The sequence below is a fragment of the Manis javanica genome, chromosome 2 (genome assembly GCF_040802235.1).
Source record: "Manis javanica isolate MJ-LG chromosome 2, MJ_LKY, whole genome shotgun sequence".
Taxonomy (NCBI): Eukaryota; Metazoa; Chordata; class Mammalia; order Pholidota; family Manidae; genus Manis; species Manis javanica.
Window position 1 is genome coordinate 47,276,936 of NC_133157.1, and position 22,684 is coordinate 47,299,619.

General features: G+C 37.7%; 1 protein-coding gene across 7 annotated transcripts in view; it reads right to left on the bottom strand.

The window, feature by feature from the left end:
• The window catches only part of FOCAD (focadhesin), a 347,741-nt gene that overhangs the window by 58,969 nt on the left and 266,088 nt on the right, over positions 1-22,684 (bottom strand). For all 7 annotated transcript variants that reach the window (XR_012127690.1, XR_012127692.1, XR_012127691.1 and 4 more), the window contains 3 exons: positions 9,051-9,143; positions 3,720-3,808; positions 583-627 (listed from right to left, as the gene is read on the bottom strand). Coding sequence is in view for 4 of the 7 variants with exons in the window: in XM_073228431.1 (XP_073084532.1) it covers positions 583-627; positions 3,720-3,808; positions 9,051-9,143 (227 nt within the window). In the remaining 3 variants the exon portion in view is untranslated. The remainder of the gene's footprint in view (positions 1-582; positions 628-3,719; positions 3,809-9,050; positions 9,144-22,684) is intronic.

Below are 22,684 nucleotides of genomic sequence, written 5' to 3' on the forward strand. Positions count from 1 at the left end.
AGTTGGCTTAAGATAAATAAAAAGCCTTGAGGAAGTAATAATATTCAAGGTATATTTTTTAAACAACCATAAGGATATGACTGAAATTGCCTTTTTACTGGGTCTTCACATTAACATACAGCGTTAAAAAAATTCATTTGAAAATTTCCTGGATCCAATGACACAAAGGGAATGAAAGGAAGTATTACTCTGATTTACTTGCTAGCTCACAGTTGAGATTTAATAATCTATTTGCAGAACCCACATAATTCACATTAGCAAGGTTTTCTCCCCACTGCTCAGAACTAAAATAGAATCCTTTAAATCTAAGACAAAGCACAGGGAATCCTGTTAGGTAAACAAGAAACAACCTCAGTGACTTTTGATGTAAAAGTTAGGTGTTTGTACTGGTTCCTCTGCATTTTCACAATGTAGTAAGAAATAACATGAGAGAAGACAACAACTGGTATTTCTAAATATGGTTGAAGAGTCCTTTAAAATTCTTAAAGTAATGAAATACCCTAAAAGATATTTTAGAGTATGTACCTGTCAGAAGAAAAATGTTTACAGAAAATTTTTGTTAAGAAAATAAATGGATCTTACTTGGCAGCTGCCTTAGTGATCTCATCAGTTAGCATGTCTCGGACCCTGCAACAAAGATGGAAAATAGGTATTAGAGTTTTTATCAGAGCAAGAATCCAATCTGTTTGCTTATTCATCAATTAATAAGAACCACTGGCAATGACTCCAGACCTTAAAACTATGTACATAGAATTTTAGTGTAAGGTGAAAGACTGCATTATGGGATTTACTTCAAAGAGAGTTTCATCTTCTGATTCCTTAGGTCACTTACTGGAGACAGAGTTGGTGAACGTACTGAGGGCTATACAGGCAGTGCTGTAATGTTGTCACCTCTTAACCCTAGTAGTGGGTTTACAAGTGTCCTTTATATTACTCTCCCCTTTCGACCCCACCTCAAATACAGACGTTGAAATCTTAACTCCCAATGTACGGTATTTGAAGATGGGGCTGTTGGGAAGTCATGAGGGTGGAGCCCTCCAGAATGGGATTAGTGCCCTTAGTGGGAGAGACATCAGAAAGTTGGCTTTCTCTCTCTGCTCTCCACCACGTGAAGGAAAACACAGGGAGAAGGAAACCATCTGCAAACTTAGAAGCAGGCCCTCACGAGCACTGATGGGCTGGCACCTTCACCTTGGTTTCCCAGCCTGCAGAATTGTGAGAAATAAACTTCTGTTGTTTAAATGTCCAGTCTATGGCATTTTTGTTACAGCAGCCAAAACTAAGACATTCGCTTTTTTTTTGCACAAGAGCTCACTGAAAAAATTATTTACTATTTTCAAATTGTAGATAATGGAATAGTCACTATGTATGTATGTATAGAAAACAGAATTTAACATTGGTCATAAAAATCACTCTGAAGCTAAAAGAAAATAATTACACTGTGGATCTGAAGGAAGGTATGCTCAATTCAAACATTCATAGAATAAAACTTTTTTTTTCAATCTAAGTGTGTTGAGATAATGTCTGCCAAATTCACATTTTAAAGAGCAAATCATAGACATTTTCACTATACTTTGAGTTCCATAAATTCAAAGTTTTTATAAAGCTTTTGTAAATACAAATTATACTTCATTCATAAATATTTTCATTTGAAATACAATAAAATCTTGGCTGTCAGCACTCTCTGAGTATGAGTCATTGTCAAGTTTTTCAGATAGTTGCACTGTTCCTACATATTTTAAACTTGTATTTTATAGAACTATTTGACAATACATTTCTGTAAAATGTACGGTCCAACCTCAGTCTTCCTAAATGGAGTGTAGTGCATTCAATGTACACACTAGGACAGCCTGCCTGTACTTCTATGCAGGGCCAACCCTTCCATTTGTGGACTCGTTTCCTCCTCTTACCCACTTCCTTCTCTCTGCTGCATTACCAATTTTTCCTTCTCTACTTGTATTACTCCCCATAGCATGTGAACATGCTATAATGCCTATCATCTGAAAGAGGAAAAAGCACTCTACTATTGCCCCATTCACTGCTTCTCATACATCAGAGCGCATTTAGAAGAGTAGCTGGTACCAAGATGGCTCTCGTTCACCTCCCTTCACGCTCTCTACACCCTTCTGCAACCTGGCTTTTGTCCCTACAGCTCCACCAAAACAGCCCCCATCATGGTCACCAATGACTTAAAAGAGGCCAAATCTAATTCCCACTTCTGACTCTCCATCTTCTGCAGCCTCACAGCAGAAACATTTATGAATAAAATCAAGTAACCTTTGAACTTGATTTGACACAACTAGTTGCTCCTTTCTTGAGACATTTTTCTCGGCTTTGAAGATTCCACTCTCTCTTGGTTTTCTCCTGCCGTCACTGATTACTAATTTTCCATGTGCTTTTTGTTGGTTTCCTCTCCATTTTCCCCACTTCTTAACACTGAAGTGCTCCACAGCACAGTCCTCTGACCTTTACCATCTTTATCTATCTTCACTCGCTCCCTAGGTGGCCTCATCCAATACCATGATTTTAATGCAGTCGATAGGCTGATAATTTCCAAATTTATATTTCTAGTCCTGGCCTCACCCCTGACCTCTAGACTCACAACAGACAACAACCTACTTGATATCCCCAGCTGGAGGTCTGATTAGGTGCCTCAGACTTAGCAAGTCCCAAACCTGATGCCTATGTTACGCAGACCTGCTTTTCTATAGTCTTCCCTATCGTAGTAAACGGGAACTCTGTACTTGCCATCATTCAGAGTCAAAACCTTTGAGTTATCCTTGACTTCCGTCTTTCTCTCAGATCCTTCATTCCATATATCTCTGTATATTTTGGAAAGTATAGCCAATATACCACCTCCACTCATTTTCAGAAGATGATATTAAAACTATATATAAAAGATAATAATAAATAGGAAGCAAAATCAAAATTCTTAACCTCTCATCTTAAATTCAATGTCATAACATTTTAAACTACACTGCTGTTTTAAAAACAAATCTTGAAATGTAACTTAAAATTAAACACACACACAGCTTCTGTGTTTCTATATATGCCAATTGTCATTAAATAAATACCTAAAAATCAAGTAACCTTTGAACTGATTTTTAGATTAAAGAAACCTGTGGCTGCAGGTAAGGCTATTTGGATTCTGGTCACTTTACCTAGACTTAGGCTGCTGCTATATGAACCTGACAAGTTATTCTTCCCAACCCATGTAACAATTTAAATTGATTTGAATGTGCCAGCACTTACATTTTTCTAGATAATATCGCGGGAGTCCACTAGGGGGCACCTGCCTAAGAAATCAAAGCCCCGACATGGTAAAGTTCTAATACTGGAGAGTCCTCAGGAGGGGGGCCGCAGGGGAATGGAAGGGTATTCCTTGACTAAATGTGAGTTAGGAAGGTAATGAATAGAGTGGAAAGAAGAGAATTTTTCACTCAAAAGCATATAAAATAATCAGTTACAGAGGAAAAAGGAAAAAAGCCATTTCCACACTGTTTTAGGAAAAAAATAAAAACAAGTAAACTGTTTATGGATAAAGTTCTCCTTCTTATGCCTGGGGAGGGGATGGAAAACATCTCTCTCAGATCTTCAGTCTTTTCCCCTTCAAGCTCACATAGAAGTTAAAATTCCCAATTAATGCCTTTAAAGTCGTCAGTTTCTCCCTCATAGCTCATTCCCAGACAAGCGGAGAGCTGCAGAGTCCATCCCCTTACCAGAGCCAGGCTGTGTTTTTCTTGTACTGCACCTCCCCAGGCTCTTCTTTTCCATGCTTTAACTGCAACTCCAGCTCGCCTATTCTTCCCTGGGAAAAACATGGCATAAATCAGCATGCAAGTTCCAGGGCCAAATTTATCTTAAAGTTTCTTTAAAAACCACTTCTATCATAGACATATCCTTTCCCAATTGGCCTGAAGTGTTCCTGATAGGATATTAGATTAGGAAAGAGGATGTGTGAGGAGATAATTATATCACTGCTCAGGTATTTCTACATTCACCAAAGAAGTATACCCTGGAGAAGCTGTGTGTTTGGCAAATTTGGTGCAGAGCACTTTGTTTTGGATTATCTATTAAAAACAGATTTGAAGACCATAGGTCCCATTCAAAAAAATCACAATGATCTGTGTCAGCAGCTGATAATTTTAACTGATGCTTTACCAACACTAGGGTCTGGGCTCCAGTATTATAACAAAATGGTAGAAGATGAGGTAAGTATATAACACTTTAGATTCAGGTATTATATAACAAAACTTACTCTCCAGTAGCTCACATTACATTTCTATTTCTGGAGTGAACTTAAAAAATGTAATTTTCAACTCTACCATGTAGTAAAAATATAGCTAATATCATCCCTTTAAGACCAAGGCCTTTAAATATTTATTATCCTTTCTATTGTTTTACACTCAGGATTATTTTGGTCAGATGCTTTCCCTTCTGGTCTATCACCAATTACATGACTTATATACAATTAAAATACTGGTTTATTGATGAATCTAAATTGGCCAAGATCTTAGATGTGTGTTATATTACTGAGTAATACTGCACTGTTTTCAGAGTGTCTGTGAAGCTGAAGTTCTCAATTAGCAGTAAATAAGAATTCTAGTTACTTCACATCCTCCCCAACATTTGAAATTGTCAGACTTTTAACCATCATCATTCTGGTAGGTGTGAAATGATGTTCATTCTGGTTCTAATGTTCATTTCACTGTTTACAAGTGAGACTGAGCATCTTTTCAAATATTTATTGATTTTGGATTTCCTATTCCAGCCATTTTTCTACTGGTTGTCTTTTCTTTACTGATTTTAGAATTCTAAAGTATGTTCTTCAGAAGAAAAGTATCTCTCTCTACTCCAGAGAAGAAAGCAATATAGCTTGATGGGTTAAGGATGCGGGCCCTGGAATCAGAATGCCTTGATCCAATACCATTGCCACGTACTTGCTGTGTAAATTTGGGAAGGTGCTTCACCTCTCTAAGCTTCAGTTTCCTCATTGGTAAAATGTAGCTAACCACTATCTCATGGCTTTAGAGCATCATATTACATCATGTGGAAAAGTGTCTACCTAAGTACAGTGCCTGATAATAATAGCTGCCATCACCAGGTTTGTTGTCAATAACAACAAAAAATTCCACCTCCCCTTATTACCTCCTTTTGAAATAATCTTTTGTGAATATATATAAATCCTTTTTGAAATAATTCATATTTTAATCTCATAGAGTAAAGGGCTCCCAAGAATGTAACATCCAACTGTACAGTTGCACGTCCTTGTATGTCTTGCATCTGCTCCCGTTACTAGCCTGTGAGCTTACTGAAGGCAAGGATTGTTTATCAGTCTAAGAAGTCCTTGCATTTAGCACAATGACCAGGACACAATGGCCTGGGGCCCACTAGTTCAAGCTCTCTGAGAATTCTATTCACATCCTTCGTAGTTTCCGTTTACTTCAATCATATCCATGTCTGTCTCCATGTTCTTAAAGATAGGATCCTGGCCCTTTCATTCTCTATCTCTTGGAGCAAGGTATCAGACGTGGTCAAACTGGCAAGATATTGGTATTAATATTTAACATTCATATTGGCCTCCTAGCAGGGTAGGCAAAAGAGAAAGTAATTTTTATTGGCTGCCTGTTAATTATGCTTCTTAAATTAAGCCCCTTTTCTCTTAAAACATTTACTTTTCATAATGTTTTCCCAAAAAATATAAGAAATAGGAATTAAAAGGTTAAATTTTGCTTAAAAATAAAACAAAAAAGCTAGTATAGTGTAACCTCGTGAGAAGGCCTAATTTTCTATTCTCTCCTGTACCCATAAAGCAATACAACTATTCAACTGTGACTAAGTAAATTTCTTACTTTTTCTTTCTCAGAGTCTCTCAATCCCCTCCTCTGGAATCTCAAACCCCTTCCACCCAGGCCATGTTAGGCTATGTATTCAGATCCACTTTGCCTTCCCAATTCTCTGCCTACTGGAAATAGTGATCAGTGGCATTCGGCTCAGTCACCTCTGCCTTTGGTTAACAGCTGTGGTTAAGGCGGGAGCTCTAAATGGGAGAGACAAGGCTGCAAGGATCACCTCAATTGGAATTTTTAGATTCCCTGTAGATTCCAGTTATTAATCTATCTATCCCTCTTGCTTTTTAAAATTCTCCAGTCTATATAACCAAGAGCTTGCTGATTATAGTGAGCAATTGACCTAGCTCCAAATGTACACATTTAAAACAAAACCAAAAAAACCCCAGCCCTTACAAATGGTCAGAGAATAATTTATCGGGGGCTGCTATTCCTGATTCTGGTTTTGATTTCAGATTATTCTGCAGCTAGCTGAACAAATTAGGAGACAAATGCCTGCAGTCAGCCTGCTTTAATTGTCTGCTTTTTGAGGTCATATTCACAATCCTAAGGGCCCTTACCATCCTCAGCACCCCACAAGGGCAGCAAGGTAAACATGGGGGTAGAGATCTCCTTGCCAAAATGGGCTCCGAGCTGTCCAGCAACTTATGTCTGCATTTTTCATCTTAACGGGTAGAAATCCAAAAACCTCCCCACATCAACCACATTAATATACTTATAACTCAAAATCCCATGTTCTTGGTGGAAAACTTAAAGCTGGAAGCAGATGCCTAAGCAAAAGCAACTAGTGTTCAAATCTCAAACTTACTCACATCATAATCAACCTCCAGGTGCTAATGAAGAATGTGCCTTTTAGTGTGTCTCCTAGGCTTAAATGAATGAAACGTGCCTCCTCTAAATGATCCTCTAGTTCAATGTTAGAAAATATGTCTTGCACCAGATGGAAGTAAATATAACTCCTATGCAAGAAAAATGCCCTCCAGGACAACAGTTCTTGATACAGACAAGGAGTGAAGCAATGCTTTAATTCTTCCAAGACCATAAATTCTATGAGTGTGTAGGCTCACTTTAAAAACTTGTTGAACTCTAGGCATCACTGGACTTTTAAATAATAGTGATAAACTAAAAAAAATTGCTGTACTTTTTATTATAGTCTCTACTTTGAATTTCACTTGTTTGTCACCACTTTTCAGTGGAACTGGACCACTAGAAATCCAAAGTGAACAGATTCTGAATGACAAATAAAGAGGCCTACTAGCACCTACAACACAGCAGAAAGGCAGAATAACTGACCTTCATTACTAAAAATACTCAGCTGAATTTTCATAAATAGATTCATCTTTTAAAATATTAAACCAATTTGCATTATTTATTGTTACAACTAATGATGATGTTGGGGAAAACACACAACACAGAGGGAAAGGCTGAGGCTCTGCCATCAGATAGATCTGGGTCACGTTCCAGTTCGTTCATGTACAGACGGTTGGGTACTCTACCCTGTTTGCTTTGTTCTAGCCTTCCCTGGGAGCCTGTAGTACTTTATACATCCTCTATTAAAGCATCAAAGATGTACTGGAATTGCTGGTGGACACTGGTTTCCCACACTGGACTGGGAGCTCATTGAGAGGAAGGGGTACTTGGTTCCACTTGGAATCCTACTCCCTGGCACAGAGCCTGGCCAGTAAAAAGTGCTCCATAAATGTTTGGAAAGGGAAAACACTGCAAAATTATGTAGAGAAAAATTAACGTGAGAAAAAAATGCATAGTCTCTCTTGTAATCTCACTCTTCTTGAATAAAAGCTATAATTGGTTAAGGACATGTATGAGTAATGCATTCATTCACTCATATATCTATCAAAACTGAGTGCCCAGATGCTGTTGAAGATAAAAAATATGTAAGCTAAAAAAATAATGATTTAAAGGGAACATCTTTAAAATGCGGATTACAGAGTAGTTTGGGGTGACATCTAAAACGTTGTTGCTCAGAGTTGCCCAAGCGTGGGTAGATAGACTAATTGCATTAAAATTGCCTGGCAGCTTGGTAAACATGGAGATTCCTTGTCCCTTACTCAAGTCTAATGAATGAGAATCTCTGAAGATGCATCAGTACTTTGTAAATTCTAGGCTCTATCAGGTATGTTGCAGTAAGGTTTTAAGATGAGAACACAACGCTCAGATGCTTAGTCATTCCTTCCCCCATCTCCCCAACTCCCCATCTTTTGGGACAGCTGTTACCTTTAATCATAACACACTCCCTGACACTCTATGCAAATTTCATTCTGGACCATAAATCACTTTTCTGATCATCCTTAAAAATAAATTTTAAGCTAGGAAAAAGGATTTGGTTGTTTACTTATATTCTCAAACTGATGAAAAATTATTTCTAATTTAAAAAATGCACAAACTACAACTTATAATATTATTAGAGTAAATGAAAATTGAATAGAATTCATTTATTTAGTGAGTACCTATTATGTTTTCGATAGTATGTCAGCTTCTAGAGAGGCAACAGAGAAGAAAACACAGCTTTAAGGAACACAGCCAACTAGAAGGAGGCCCCAGACAAATAACTAAGGTAATAAGGGCTTCACACAGGGAAGCATGGATTCTAAGCATACAAGAAGGGCACCCAATTCAGATGGGGAGGGTGGGGAAGGCACACACGTACCTTCCCAGATAAAATGATCTTAAAGATCAAAAAGAAACTGGTGGGCAAAGAGGGAGTGGCAGTGCCTGCAGGAGAAGGAACACTGTGTCAAAGCCAAGAGGCGACAGAAGATACTCTGAGACTTAGCAAGCCTGAGACAAGATTCAGGTTGAGAGAGAAGGCTGGAGAGGTGAGCAAGCCCCAGGTACAAGGGCAGAGGTGGAGCTCATGGTGGGACATGTGTGAGTCAAGGTACCATGGGCCAGGCATGGGGGACACCTGGGACATGTAGGAGATGTTCGGCAAGCAGCACAATGTAAGAGAGGAGGACTCCAGAGGGAGCTCTGGACAGGACGCACAAAGGCCCACCAACATTTAAAATTTAAGTGCAGTTACGTATATATCCCTTATATTCTTTAATGAGCAAGAACAACCACTGCATTTTTTATAGTGTTATTTTCCTAAGTGTTTTTATATTAAATGCATACTTGCAGTAAAATCTGAGATAATAAGGAGATCCTCGCCTAAAGCAAAGTATCCAGTGGTTTCATTACCTGTAAAATGGCATGGTAAGCTCGACTCATATATGCCAGCCAGGCCTGTGGGAGAAAAATCGCACGATGCCACTCTGAAAGCTGGATGTGAACCTGAGGGAAAAATGTACCACAACATAAGTTAGACTATACAGTATTAAAATCAGAACAAAATGCTTTCTTTCCTTTATTTAAATGGGTTAGGGTCTAAAAGAAACCAAATCAGCCTAGGATCAGAACCACAAATAAGATATCTTTCATATTTTCAAGGAAGAGTTGAGAGCCATGTAAGACAAAATAAAGCAAGCCTGTAAATTTCTAAATTGAAGCAAACAAAACCTACAATAACAAGTTAAGATGTACATGTAATACAAATATATCCCTGAAAATTAGGGGGAAACTCTATAAAGCCTCTTGCCCATGTCAGGAAACTAGGTACTTTCTAACAAATCCCCCCCAAAAATAAATATTGCTCACATCCTGGATTTCCAATATGACAATTTCTAAAGTAATAAACTTAAATTGCCAACAGAAATATCATGTTGTGTAGAAACCATGATGGTAAGGAATGCTAATTCGTATGGCACACAGCAATTGTGCACACCACGAGATAAATGCCCTTTAATCAGTGTGGGTAAACAAGAGAAAAATGATATATGCCAACACTGAAACCCTGTTTCTGAAGAGAGGCCCAGACGAAACATCTGGTTTTCATAGTCATTTCTGTTTCTACCTATTAGTATATGGCTATCTTGCAACAAATCTTCCCAAGGTCTGCTTCTCTTAAAGAAAGATCACTCAAGAAAAACAGTCACAGTGCCTCACATTTCATATTTCCTGTAACTCATCTCATCTAAACACAACTAAAACTTTAGTCTGTATCCTAGACACGAAAAACAACAAACACAAAAAAGCCAAATTTCTAGGTAATCACCCCAAAATCGTAGCCACAGCATGTAAAGAGATTTTACTATATTATAGGAATTGATTTTCTCAATTGTGATAGGGAAGAGCTCAGCCTCTGTAAATACAGCTGGTTCCCATGGCCTCTGGTATTTTCTCTAATCCCAGTCTCAGTGGGGGCCTGCTACATACAAGGTACTATGAAGCATTATGAAGGGTATGAAGATTGCCAACCCAACTGCGCCTGCACGGAGCTTTCTAGTGGGAGAGGAAGAAACGGGCACAAACAGATGAGGGCAAAATCGTGAGGAACCTATGGGAACACAGAGAATAAAGAGATTAATTCTGTTTAGTATCTATCATCTCTCATTTTACTGGTGGAATTTTTGTAGAAAATTAGATACTCGGGTAGGAAAAAGATACTCAGACCATGAAATGAGCTTTAAAAAAATTATAAAGGTACATTTCTTCTTTTTCTGATTAAGTTCTCACTCTGCTGAGTAGGTAGTGGGGAGCCTTGTCAATACTTCAACAGAAGCCCTTAAGGAGTGAGCCCACCAGGACCTACTTCTTCTTTTGTTACCCGGAAGCAGATTAAAACCTAGGCCACATTTCCAGCTGAGGAAATATTAATCAGTCTTTGGCCCTGTTTGCTGTTTCCAAAATGTCGGGGAAATTTTTTTTCCTATTAATTCTGTTTCCTTTTCACAAGATATGCTATCTTTAAATCCTATTGTGAGACCTGGATTTAACAGAAAGAATACTCAAACACCATACCCAAACCTTTTATCTCTTACTTTAGAATCTCAAAGTATTTAAAAATTTTCCTGCCAAATAATCCATGGACATCATTGCTCTGCTGAGAATATCCAATCTCAGCAAACTGGCAAAAAAACACTCAATGCTTTTGGAAAACAATGGTCTCAACTAGTTCTTAAACCTGAGTTAAAAAAAAATAAAGTATTATGGAAAAAAAGTAAAGGGAAATGTGCAAATCAAATGTTGAGCTTCTAAGAAGAAAGACATTCATACCAGGAAACTTATTCAAAAGGGCGTTGTAAACTAAAGGTTAAAGCTAATCCTCCCTGCTGTCCCAACCACATCTAAAGGTGGGTGCAGGGACACAATAGAACACGTAAGCCTAGACACCAGTTTAAACTCACAGTTTATGAGATTTACCTAGCCTCAGTGTTCTATGGGGTTACCAGTGAATAACTTTTTTAATAAAGGTATTATTGATATACAATCTTATGAAGGCTTCACATGAGCAACATTGTAGTTTCAACATTCATCCATATTATCAAGTCCCCACCCCCTGCCACCCAGTTGCAGTCACTGTCCTTCAGCATAGTAGGATGCTACAGAGTCACTACTTGTCTTCTCTGTGCTGTACTGCCTTCCCCGTGACCTACCTACATCATGAGTGCTAATTATAATGCCCCTCAATCCCCTTCTCCCTTCGTCCCTATCCACCCTCCTCTTCTCCTTCCCTTTGGTAATCACTAGTCCCTTCTCGGAGTCTGTGAGTCTGCTGCTGTTTTGTTCCTTCAGTTTTGCGTTGTTGTTATACTCCACAAATGAGTGAAATCTTTTGGTACTTGTCTTTCTCCACCTGGCTTATTAGCAGTGAATAAATCTCTTTAAAAATGCACTTACAGACTCAGGAAAACAGCTCAAAGACAGCCATGCCCTCACACTACCATGGTGTTACAGGCAAAAGAGATTTCCTTGGCCATTTTTCACAAAAAATTTTAGGATGAGATTCCAATTCTGTATATAGCCACCCATACAGGTTACTGTTGCTAGGTTGAAAAATACAATTAGCATTTTCAAAGTATGAAAATTACGTATAATCTGTTGTATTTGTGAGAAGCCTTTGAAGTAAACCCGATTAAGAAAATAATTCCAAATCATGAAGTTGCAAACTTGTTATTCAGATGATAAAGCAGGGTTCTTAACTACTATGCACCAAAATTAATGAATATGTGAAATATACGTTTTTTCTAATTATACATCCCCTTGCAATGACAGGTACCTAATGGGCTGTTGAGATGAGCAGATTCTATGAGTCATGAGAATACGAGTTTTCTATGTGTAAGAGGCAGTAGGTATAATTAAACACTACCCATGTGCCTAGAAAGGTGTCCACATTAGGGAAAAGCACAAGTAGGGTAAGGGGGAGAAGGATCACGAAGTAAGACGGGGACGGGAGCAGGTCAGTATGATCGGGTAAATCTCACTGAGAAGGTGAAGCCTGAAGCCTGAGCAAAGACTTGAAGGAGATGAAGATGTAAAAACCAAGGTATGTGCTGATGGGAATGTAAAATGTTTCAGCCGCTGTTGAAAACAGTTTGCTGGTTCCTCACAAAGGTCAACATGGAGTTACCATAGAGCCTAGCAATTCCACTCTTCTGTACATAATGCAAAAGAATGGAAAACATATATTCAAACAAATACTATGCACAAATGCTCATCACAGCATTTTCACAGTAGCCAAAGGATGGAAATAACCCAAATATTCATGAATAAATAAATGGATAAACCAAATATAATATATCCACAATGGAAAATTATTTGGCCATAAAAAGGAATGAAGTACTAATGCATGCTACAGCGTGGATGAACCATGGAAACACTACATGGATGTAGAAACACTACATGTATAATCATACATTATATGATTCCACCTATGTGAAATACCCAGAATAGGTAGATACAAAAAGGCAAAGCAAATTAGTGGTTGCTAGAGTGGGGAGGAGGGCATGTACAGGAAGAAGGGGGATGATGGTGGGGGGAGATTGTTTAATATATACATGGTCCCATTTGAGAGTGATGAAATGTTTTAGAACTTGATAGAGATGATGAATGCATGCTGTGAATGTGCTAAATACCACTGAATTGTATACTTTGACATTTAAGATAGTTTTATGTTTGGTGAGTTTTACCTCAATTACAAAATGAAATACGAGGTAAGGCAAAGGCCCTAAAATGAGCACATATGTGGCTGGCACAGCTGAGGCTCAGAAAGGCTGGTGTGACTAACTGGCTCAGATGGGGGCACAGAGAGAGACGTGATGGTGACAGTGGCAGATTAAAAGGTGGCCCAGAGAATGCAGGGCCTTCTAGATCACTTTTCAGAACTTGCCTTTATTCTCACTAAAGGGGAAGCCATTATAAGGTTTTCAGAAGGAGAATGATGTAATCTAATCTATGTTATAAAAGGACTATGCTGACTGCTATGTTGAGAAAAGACTTCAGGGGGGCAAAGGTCAAAGGAGGGGAAAAGAAGACTACTCAGAGGCTATTGCAACAGTCCAAGTCGGAGATAATGGTGCCTCAGAGTTGTGCCAGAAACACTGCAGAATACTAGTTTTCAAATACATAGCTATAAAATTTCTCCACCACAACCTAAATATTAGGTAAACATTAAGTAAAATACCAATATATAAAACAAAATGGTGAAGTGAAACTTGTCTAGACAAGTGAGGACAAAGGCTGGGGGCTAGGCATTCACCCCTCTTGATCATCAACCCTATTTTGTGAGCTCCCTAGCAATCCTTAAAACAGTTCTAACAAGGGGGACGTGAAAGAAATCAGTGGTTGCTCGGAGTGGGAGGGACTGATTATGAAGGAGCAACGGGGCAGTTTTTAGGTGACAGAACTAACTGTTCCTCTCTTGACTGTGGTATTTGTTACATGAATGTGTACACTTGTCAAAATTCACAGAACTATACACCAGAAGGGAAGAATGTACTGTATACATATTATACATCAACAAATAGTTAACAATCAGGAGATTCAAGATGGCAGTGTGAGAGGTGAGACAGAGAGCTCCTCCCAAAACCACAAATAGTACGAAAATACAGTTAATTAATACAACCAACCCTAAAATAGCAACAGGAAAGAAGGCCAAACCAGACTGAATACAGACCTCACAAACAGAGCAGAACTCATGAAACAGGGTGATGTACCAAAGCCCTAATCTGGCAGGACCCAAGTCCTTCCCGCTACCCCAGCTTGCCAGCGGGAGGAAAAGAAATGGACCAAGAAACAAGACCCATCTATATGCTGCCTACAAGAGACTCACTTCAAACCCAAAGACATAAAGAGACTGAAAGTAAAAGGATGGAAAAAAATATTTTATGCAACTAATAGGGAGAAAAAAGTTGGAGTTGCAGTACTTGTATCAGACAAAATAGACTTCAAAACAAAGAAAGTCACAAGAGACAAAGAAGAACATTATATAATGATAAAAGGGTCAGTCCAACAAGAGGATATAACTATTATAAATATCTGTGTACCTAACACAGGATCACCTACATATGTGAAACAAATAGTAACAGAATTAAAGGGGGAAATAGAATGCAATGCATTCATTTTAGGAGACTTCAACACTCCACTCACTCCAAGGGACAGGTCAACCAGACAGAAAATAAGTAAAGAGACAGAGGCACTGAACAACGTATTAGCAACAGATGGATCTAATGGACATCTACAGAACACTCCATCCAAAAGCAACAGGATACACATTCTTATCAAGTTCACATGGAAAATTTTCAAGAATAGATCATATTCTAGGCCACAAAAAGAGCCTTTTTAAATTTAAAAAGATTGAAATTGTATCAACCAGCTTCTCAGATCACAAAGATATGAAACTAGAAATAAATTACACAAAGAAAATGAAAAAGCCCACAAACACATGGAGGATTAATAACATGCCCCTAAATAATCAATGGATCAATGACCAAATAAAAATACAGATCAAGCAATACATGGAGACAAATGACAATACCTCAACACAGCAAAATCTGTGGGATGCAGCACAGGCCGTGGTAAGAGGGAAATATATTGCAATACAGGCCACCTCAAGAAAGAAGAACAATCCTGAATGAACAGTCTAAACTCACAATTAATGAAACTAGAAAAAGAAGAACAAATGAGGTTCAAAGTCAGTAGAAGGAGGGACATAATAAAGATTAAAGCAGAAATAAATAAAATTGAGAAGAATAAAATAATAGAAAGAATCAATGAAAGCAGGAGCTGGTTCTTTGAGAAAATAAACAAAATAGATAAACCCCTAGCCAGACGTATCAAGAAAAAAAGAGAGTCAACACACATAAACAGAATCAGAAATAAGAAAACAAAAATCACTATGGACACCACAGAAATACAAAGAATTATTAGAGAATACTATGAAAAATTATATGCTAACAAATTGGATAACCTAGAAGAAATGGACAACTTTTCTAGAAAAATACAACCTTCCAAGGCTGACCCAGAAAGAAACAGAAAATCTGAATAGACCAATTACCAGCAAAGAAATTGAACTGGTAATCAAAACACTACCTAAGAACAAAACCCCTGAACCAGATGGTTTCACTGCTGAATTTTACCAAACATTTAGTGAATACCTAATACCCATCCTCCTTAAAGTTTTTGAAAAAGTAGAAGAGGAGGGAATATGCCCAAACTCATTCTATGAGGCCAGCATCACTCTAATACCAAAAACTGGCAAAGACACCACAAAAAAAGAAAATTACAGACCAATATCCCTGATGAACATAGATGTAAAAATACTCAACAAAATATTAGCAAACCGAATTCAAAAATACGTTGAAAAGATCATCCATTATGATCAAGTGGGATTCATTCCAGGGATGCAAGGATGGTACAATATTAGAAATCCATCAACATCATTCACCACATCAACAAAAAGGACAAAAACCACATGATCATCTACATAGATGCTGAAAAAGCATTCGACAAAATTCAACATCCATTCATAATAAAAACTCTCAACAAAATGGGTATAGAGGGCAAGTACCTCAACATAATGAAGGCCATATATGACAAACCCACAGCCTACATTATACTTAACAGTGAGAAGCTGAAAGCTTTTCCTTTAAGATTGGGAACAAGACAAAGATGCCCACTCTCCCCACTTTTATTCAACATAGTTCTGGAGGTCCTAGCCACGGCAATCAGACAACAGAAATAAATAAAAGGCATCCAGATTGGCAAGGAAGAAGTCAAACCGGCCCTGTTTGCAGATGACATGATATTGTACATAAAAAACCCTAAAGAATCCACTCCAAAAGAACTAGATCTAATATCTGAATTCAGCAAAGTTGCAGGAATCAAAATTAATACACAGAAATCTGTTGCATTCCTATATACTAACACTGAACTGGAAGAAAGAGAAATCAGGAAAACAATTCCACTCACAATTGCATTAAAAAGAATAAAATACCTAGGAATAAACCTAACCAAGGAAGTGAAAGACTTACACTCTGAAAACTACAAGACACTCATGAGAGAAATTAAAGAAGAAACCAATAAATGGAAACACATCCCATGCTCATGGATAGGAAGAGTTAATATTGTCAAAATGGCCATCTTGCCTAAAGCAATCTACAGATTCAGTGCAATCCCTATCAAAATACCAACAGCATTCTTCAATGAACTAGAGCAAATAGTTCTAAAACTCATATGGAACCACAAAAGACCCCAAATAGCCAAAGCAATCCTGAGAAGGAAGAATAAAGCATGGGGCATTACGCTCCCTGACTTCAAGCTCTACTACAAAGCCACAGTAATCAAGACAATTTGGTACTGGCACAAGAACAGACCCACAGTCCAGTGGAACAGAACAGAGAGCCCACATATTAACCCAAACATATATGGTCAATTAATATATGATAAAGGAGCCATGGACATACAAAGGGGAAACGACAGCCTTTCAACAGCTGGTGTTGGCAAAACTGGACAGCTACATGTAAGAGAACGAAACTGGATTACTGTTTAACCCCATACACAAAAGTAAACTCAAAATGGGTCAAGACCTGAATATAAGTCATACAACTATAAAACTCTTAGAAGACAACATAGACAAAAATCTCCTGAATATATAACTTTGCTGAATGCAGCTCCTTGGGCAAGGGAAACAAAAGCAAAAATGAACAAGTGGGACTATATCAAGCTGAAAAGCTTCTGTAGAGCAAAGGACACCATCAGGAGAACAAAAAGACATCCTACAGTATGGGAGAATATATTCATAAATGATATATCTGATAAGGGGTTGATATCCAAATTATACAAAGAGCTCATGCACCTCAACAAACAAAAAGCAAATAATCCAATTAAAAAATGGGCAGAGGATCTGAACAGACACTTCTCCAAAGAAGAAATTCAGATGGCCAACAGGCACATGAAAACATGCTCCCTCCACATTACTAATCACCAGAGAAATGGAAATTAAAACCACAATGAGATATCAGCTCACACCTGTTCTGATGGCCAGCATCCAAAAGACAAACTACAACAAATATTGGCAAGGATGTGGAGAAAGGGGGACCCTCCTATACTGCTCATGGAAATGTAAATTAGTTTAACCATTGTGGAAAGCAGTATGGAGATTCCTGAAAAAAATAGAAATACCATTTGACCCAGGAATTCCACTCCTAGGAATTTACCCTAAGAACGCAGGAGGCCAGTTTGAAAAAGACATATGCACCCTATGTTTATCACAGCACTATTTACAATAGCCAAGAAATGGAAGCAACCTAAATGTCCATCAGCAGATGAATGGATAAAGAAGATATGGTACATATACACAATGGAATATTATTCAGCCAGAAGAAGAAAACAAATCCTACCATTTGCAACAACATGGATGGAGCTAGACAGTATTATGCTCAGTGAAATAAGCCAGGCAGAGAAAGACAAGTATCAAATGATTTCATTCATCTGTGGAGGATAATAACAAAAAAACCCTGAAGGAACAAAACAGTAGCAGACTCACGGAACCCAAGAATGGATCAATAGTTACCAAAGGGAAAGGGACTGGGGAGGATGGGTGGGAAGGGGGGAAATAAGGGCAAAAAAGGGTTCATTATGATTAGCATGTATAATGTAGGGTGGGGGGACACAGGGAAGGCAGTATAACACAGAGAAGACGAGTAGTTATTCTATAGCATCTTACTACGCTGATAGACAGTGACTGTAAAGGGGTATGTGGTGGGGACTTGATAATAGGGGGAGTCTAGTAACCATAATGTTGTTCATGTAATTGTACATTAATGAGAGCAAAATAAAAAAAATAGTTAACAATCACTACTTTTAGAACATGTACTTCTCAAACACCTCCCACTATCTATCACACTCAGTACATTTCTTTGTCATCATCACTCAAAGTCTACTCTTCCTATTTAGATCAGTATCACCAATTTATATACCATTCACTGAGGTTTGAAGGTTCTGATTTATCCTGGACTTATACCTTGTCCCAACTCAACTGTCAACTCTTCCTCTGAAATCTTTCTTCTATTTTTCCCTACTTCCTCAATGGTTTAGTTCTAATTCCTGTGTAGATTACTGAAGCCAACTTCCTGATGCTAAGATCCTAAAATCCTTCATCGCAGTATATTCTAAATGGTGTTGTTACTGTTATACTAAATCAGAACTTCTTTTCAAAAAACCTTTGATGGTTCATTAAAGAATAAAGCCCGAAATTTTCTGTACTATGTTCAAAGTCTTTTAGAATCAAAAGCACACCACTCACTTTAAGAAATAATTTGTTCCTCTGAAGAATTCTGCTGCTGGCCAGGATCCTCAATGAAATCTACCTAGTTGATTTTCTGCAACTCTCTTTCACTTAAACCATATTTTGGCTGAATGTGGCTATAAGCCAATTTCCAAACTGCTCTATAATCTACAGGACTTTTGCACTCATTACTTACACCAACTTGAATGCCCCATCTTTCTCTCATCTCTACTTAATGAAATAATTTCTCCTACTTCTATACTTCCAGTATCCTATAGGCTCCTCCTGGAACACTCAAAAGATTCCATTGTAGATCGCTTGTGTCTGGACCTTATCTTCATACACTCCTAAGGGCAGAGATCAAATCCTGTTCATCCTGGAACCCCTCCCATGGTACCCATAACACTGCTTTGCATGTAAGTGTTCAAATGAGCACCTGCTGAGTTTAACCAAATTAAAAGTATAGTATTTGATTTAAGACAAAATTTTGTCATGTGAAAACTAAACCATCATCAGCAAGTATTCACAAAAATCATTCAACTTTCAATCATGCTGGAAACACAATGTTAGAAAACCTTTTTGTAGACACAGCTTAATTCAAACACTAGTTGTTGATGACACAGTTATCTGTAATTTTATAAAAACATATCCAAAATGTTCTGGCCAGGAAATGTTTAATTACAGAAACACTAGGTCAACAGAAAATCTCCCACTTAGAAACACAAATCACAGATGGAAGGGAATGTTGAAATATAGAATGGAAAACTTGATCTTGTATCCTGATCTACGTTTTACTTGAAAGGACTACATGGCCACTTAATTAGTTAATTTACTCTTTCAAATACATTGCCCACAAATTTGGTAGTTTTCTCTGCTTATTAGATAATCTTAACAAAAATGGTAATTCATTTATAAGAAAATATCCATTTTAATCAAGTAAGACAAGCTTTGGGTGAGAGGTTGCCTGACTGTCAAACTAGAATGGGATAAGGTTGGGCAGCATATAAAAACTGACAGGTAAACTAAGTGCCCACTGTTGTTTTAAAACACCAGTCTCATAAAGGAAGGCATTTTCATGCTCCTTAAATGTATATATTATCAAAAGAATGAAAGTACTTAGCTTCAGTTGTTAGGCAGACACACGAATACTTGAGCTGTTTCATTTGGTCTCTGACATACACATCCCCAGAAGAAAAACCATTTGTATTTAGTGTTAGAGACCCCAAAAGCCACTCAATGTCCCATTGTTTATACATGAGAAATAATAGGCTTCAATTTTCTGTCAACAGTAATCTTGTTTCCACAAAATAACTTTTTCTTATGCCTGTCCCCTGACAAATAATGATTGGAAGACAAGAAGGGAGGGTTTGTAAAGGATGCATTTTTAAAGTAAATGACACTCATCCCTTTCTGGACATTTAAAACTCTCTCTCCCTCTCTCGCCTACTCCCCTTTCCCGTCAGGATAACATTAGCTTGAAAGCTGACAATTCAATCACATCTCAAGCAACCATTTACCTAGTCTGTTATTTAATAGGAGGGGGGAAAGCCCAGTTACCATAACAACTCACATCACATGGTAATTATGGCATCTCTAAAATACAGCAAACCATACTTTCACAGTGTTTTCTAAGGGGAATGTGAAGTAAGCACAGACACCACTTCCCCCAATTATTATTTGGAATCTTCATCTAATTGTTTCATATTGCATGAATGCTACAACTACTCCATGTTCTTCACAAGAAATATTTTTTTAAATAAAGAAGGACCTGAAGGAAAAAGGTAAATACATTCCTTGTATTTCAAAGGATGGGTTATATCACATGCACATTTGGACATCTAGAGAAAAGATTTAGAGCAGGCAGAAGAAAGACATAATTTTTAAGGCAAAAAGAGTCCAGTGATGGTCAATTTTAAAAAAGAACATAGAAACAAAGATTTTATTCAGAGTAGTGGCACCAATAAGTCTAGATAAGATTTCTCTGAACTAAAAATGAAAACAAGACCTCATTACCTAGTGCTGAGGCAGGAACATGGCTGGGCAGCAGTGACAGGATCAGGAAAATCTGCACGTGCCCAAAGATGGAGGAAATAATGAAGCACAGTTGCCGCTCTCACCCAGGGACGAATCTGTATCATCCAGCCTAGGTGAGAGCGTCATGTCAGAGTCAGACATGCCACAGGTGGGCAGGGCAGGCCACGATGTTCAGGGACAGGAACTGCCATTCACCTTCAGCCTCCTCGTTAACAGGAGCCAGGTTAGTCTCAGGATGAGAAGGATTTATGAATCAGAGCAGAAGAGGACAGTCACTTGAGCTTGGAGAAGCCCTAGTAGGTCTGAAATGACCCCTGTTGCCTGTTCAACGGAGCAAAGAGAGAGTGCACTTCAGTTTTAGAGAAATCTAAACAGGACAGCTGCTATACAGAACAGCTTCTGGTATGTCACATCAAACTCAAATCACACTTAGACCTGTGAGTCTTCCTAAAGTAACATGGGAGAGTTTCACTTTAAGAAAAGCCAATGGAAAAAAAAAAACAGTTTTCAAAAAGAAGGGGATATAATACTTTCCAAAAGAATTCACCACAGATTGCATTAAACAACTGGTTGTCCATGACTTTGAAAATTACTTGATTACTAACATAGTCCTTGAGAAATATGGATAATTACATAAATTAAAATACACTTTAAAATATGAAGAACAGAGCACTTGGACACTCAAAACAAAGTTCTTTTACCCATTCATTCATCCACCTATATAGTTCAGGCATTAGGAAGGACACCGTCCATCTTTCAGATATATATAACCTTTGGCAGGGAGAGGAAGCTAAACCACATAAATGAATAACAACACAAAACAGTACATAAGCTTGTTCAAATGACAATAATGTCAGTTCTTCATAAGACCTCAATAACTATTAGATACACCATCAATTTAATCACATTTCTGGAAAAAGGAAACTACTCTATTAAGTGCACATATGAAGTCTAAGATACATCCCAGTTTCAAAAAGATTAAAATCATTACTTCAACTAACATTTATGAAATGTCTACTATGTGCCAGGAATACTGGGCACTGGAGCTACCCTTTAAAAAGGGAAAACCGACACTGAAGTGTCACGTATTCTCTGCCACCCAAATCCCTCCCCATGTCAGATTCGTAGGGATGGATAGGCAAATAGAGTGAAAAGTCTAATATATTACATAAATCAAATTTACTGTTACAAACATTCCTAAAGAAACTCCAAGCCCAGGTGGTTTCCTTGGAAAATTCTACCACACATGTAAGGAAAAAACATTTATTCGGACAGCATCACTCTGATGACACACCGGGCAGAGCATTGCAAGGAGACTAAAGGACAGCGTCCCTCATGAGCATAGACACAAAAATCCTTAACAAAATATTAACAAACCAAATTCAGCAGTATATAAATAGAATAACACATTATGGTCAAGTGGAGTTTATCCAGGAATGCAGGCTTGGTTCACATTAGAAAATCAATCAAAATAACTCATTATATCAACCAACTAAAAAAGTATACGACCATCCCAATAGACATAGAAAAAAAATTGACAAAAGCCAACATCCGTTTGTGCTAAAAAAAACTCTCAGGAATTTAGGAATAAAACGAAACTTCATCAACCTGAAAAAGGATTTCTACAAAACCTACCCAGACTGAAAGAAATATAACATCATACTTAATGTTAAGACACTGAATGCTTTTCCCCAATACTATGCACATGATAAGAATGCCTGCTTAACACCACTCTTACTCAGCACTGTATTGGAGGCCCTGGACAGTGTGTGAGGCTAGAAAAAGAAATGAAAGGTAGACAGATCTGAAAGAAAGAAATTAAGATCATCTCTATTCACAGACAATATTACAATAAAAAAAAAAGAGTCTACAAGAAACCTACAAGAATATAAAAGTCAGTTTGGGAAGGTATCAATTACATGTTTCTATACTAGCAATAAGCAGTTGGAAATTCAGACAAACCAAAAAGCAGTCTAACTGCACTAGCATCAAAATACTTAGTGGTAGGCAGAACTTTTTAAATTTAATAAAATATGTACAAGATTTGGAGTAAGAAAACAATAAAACATTGACCTAAAATAGTGGAAACATGTACCTTATACATGGGTTGAAAGACTCATTATTATTAAGATGTAAATCTCTCCCAAATTGATCTACACTTTCAATATATTTCTAA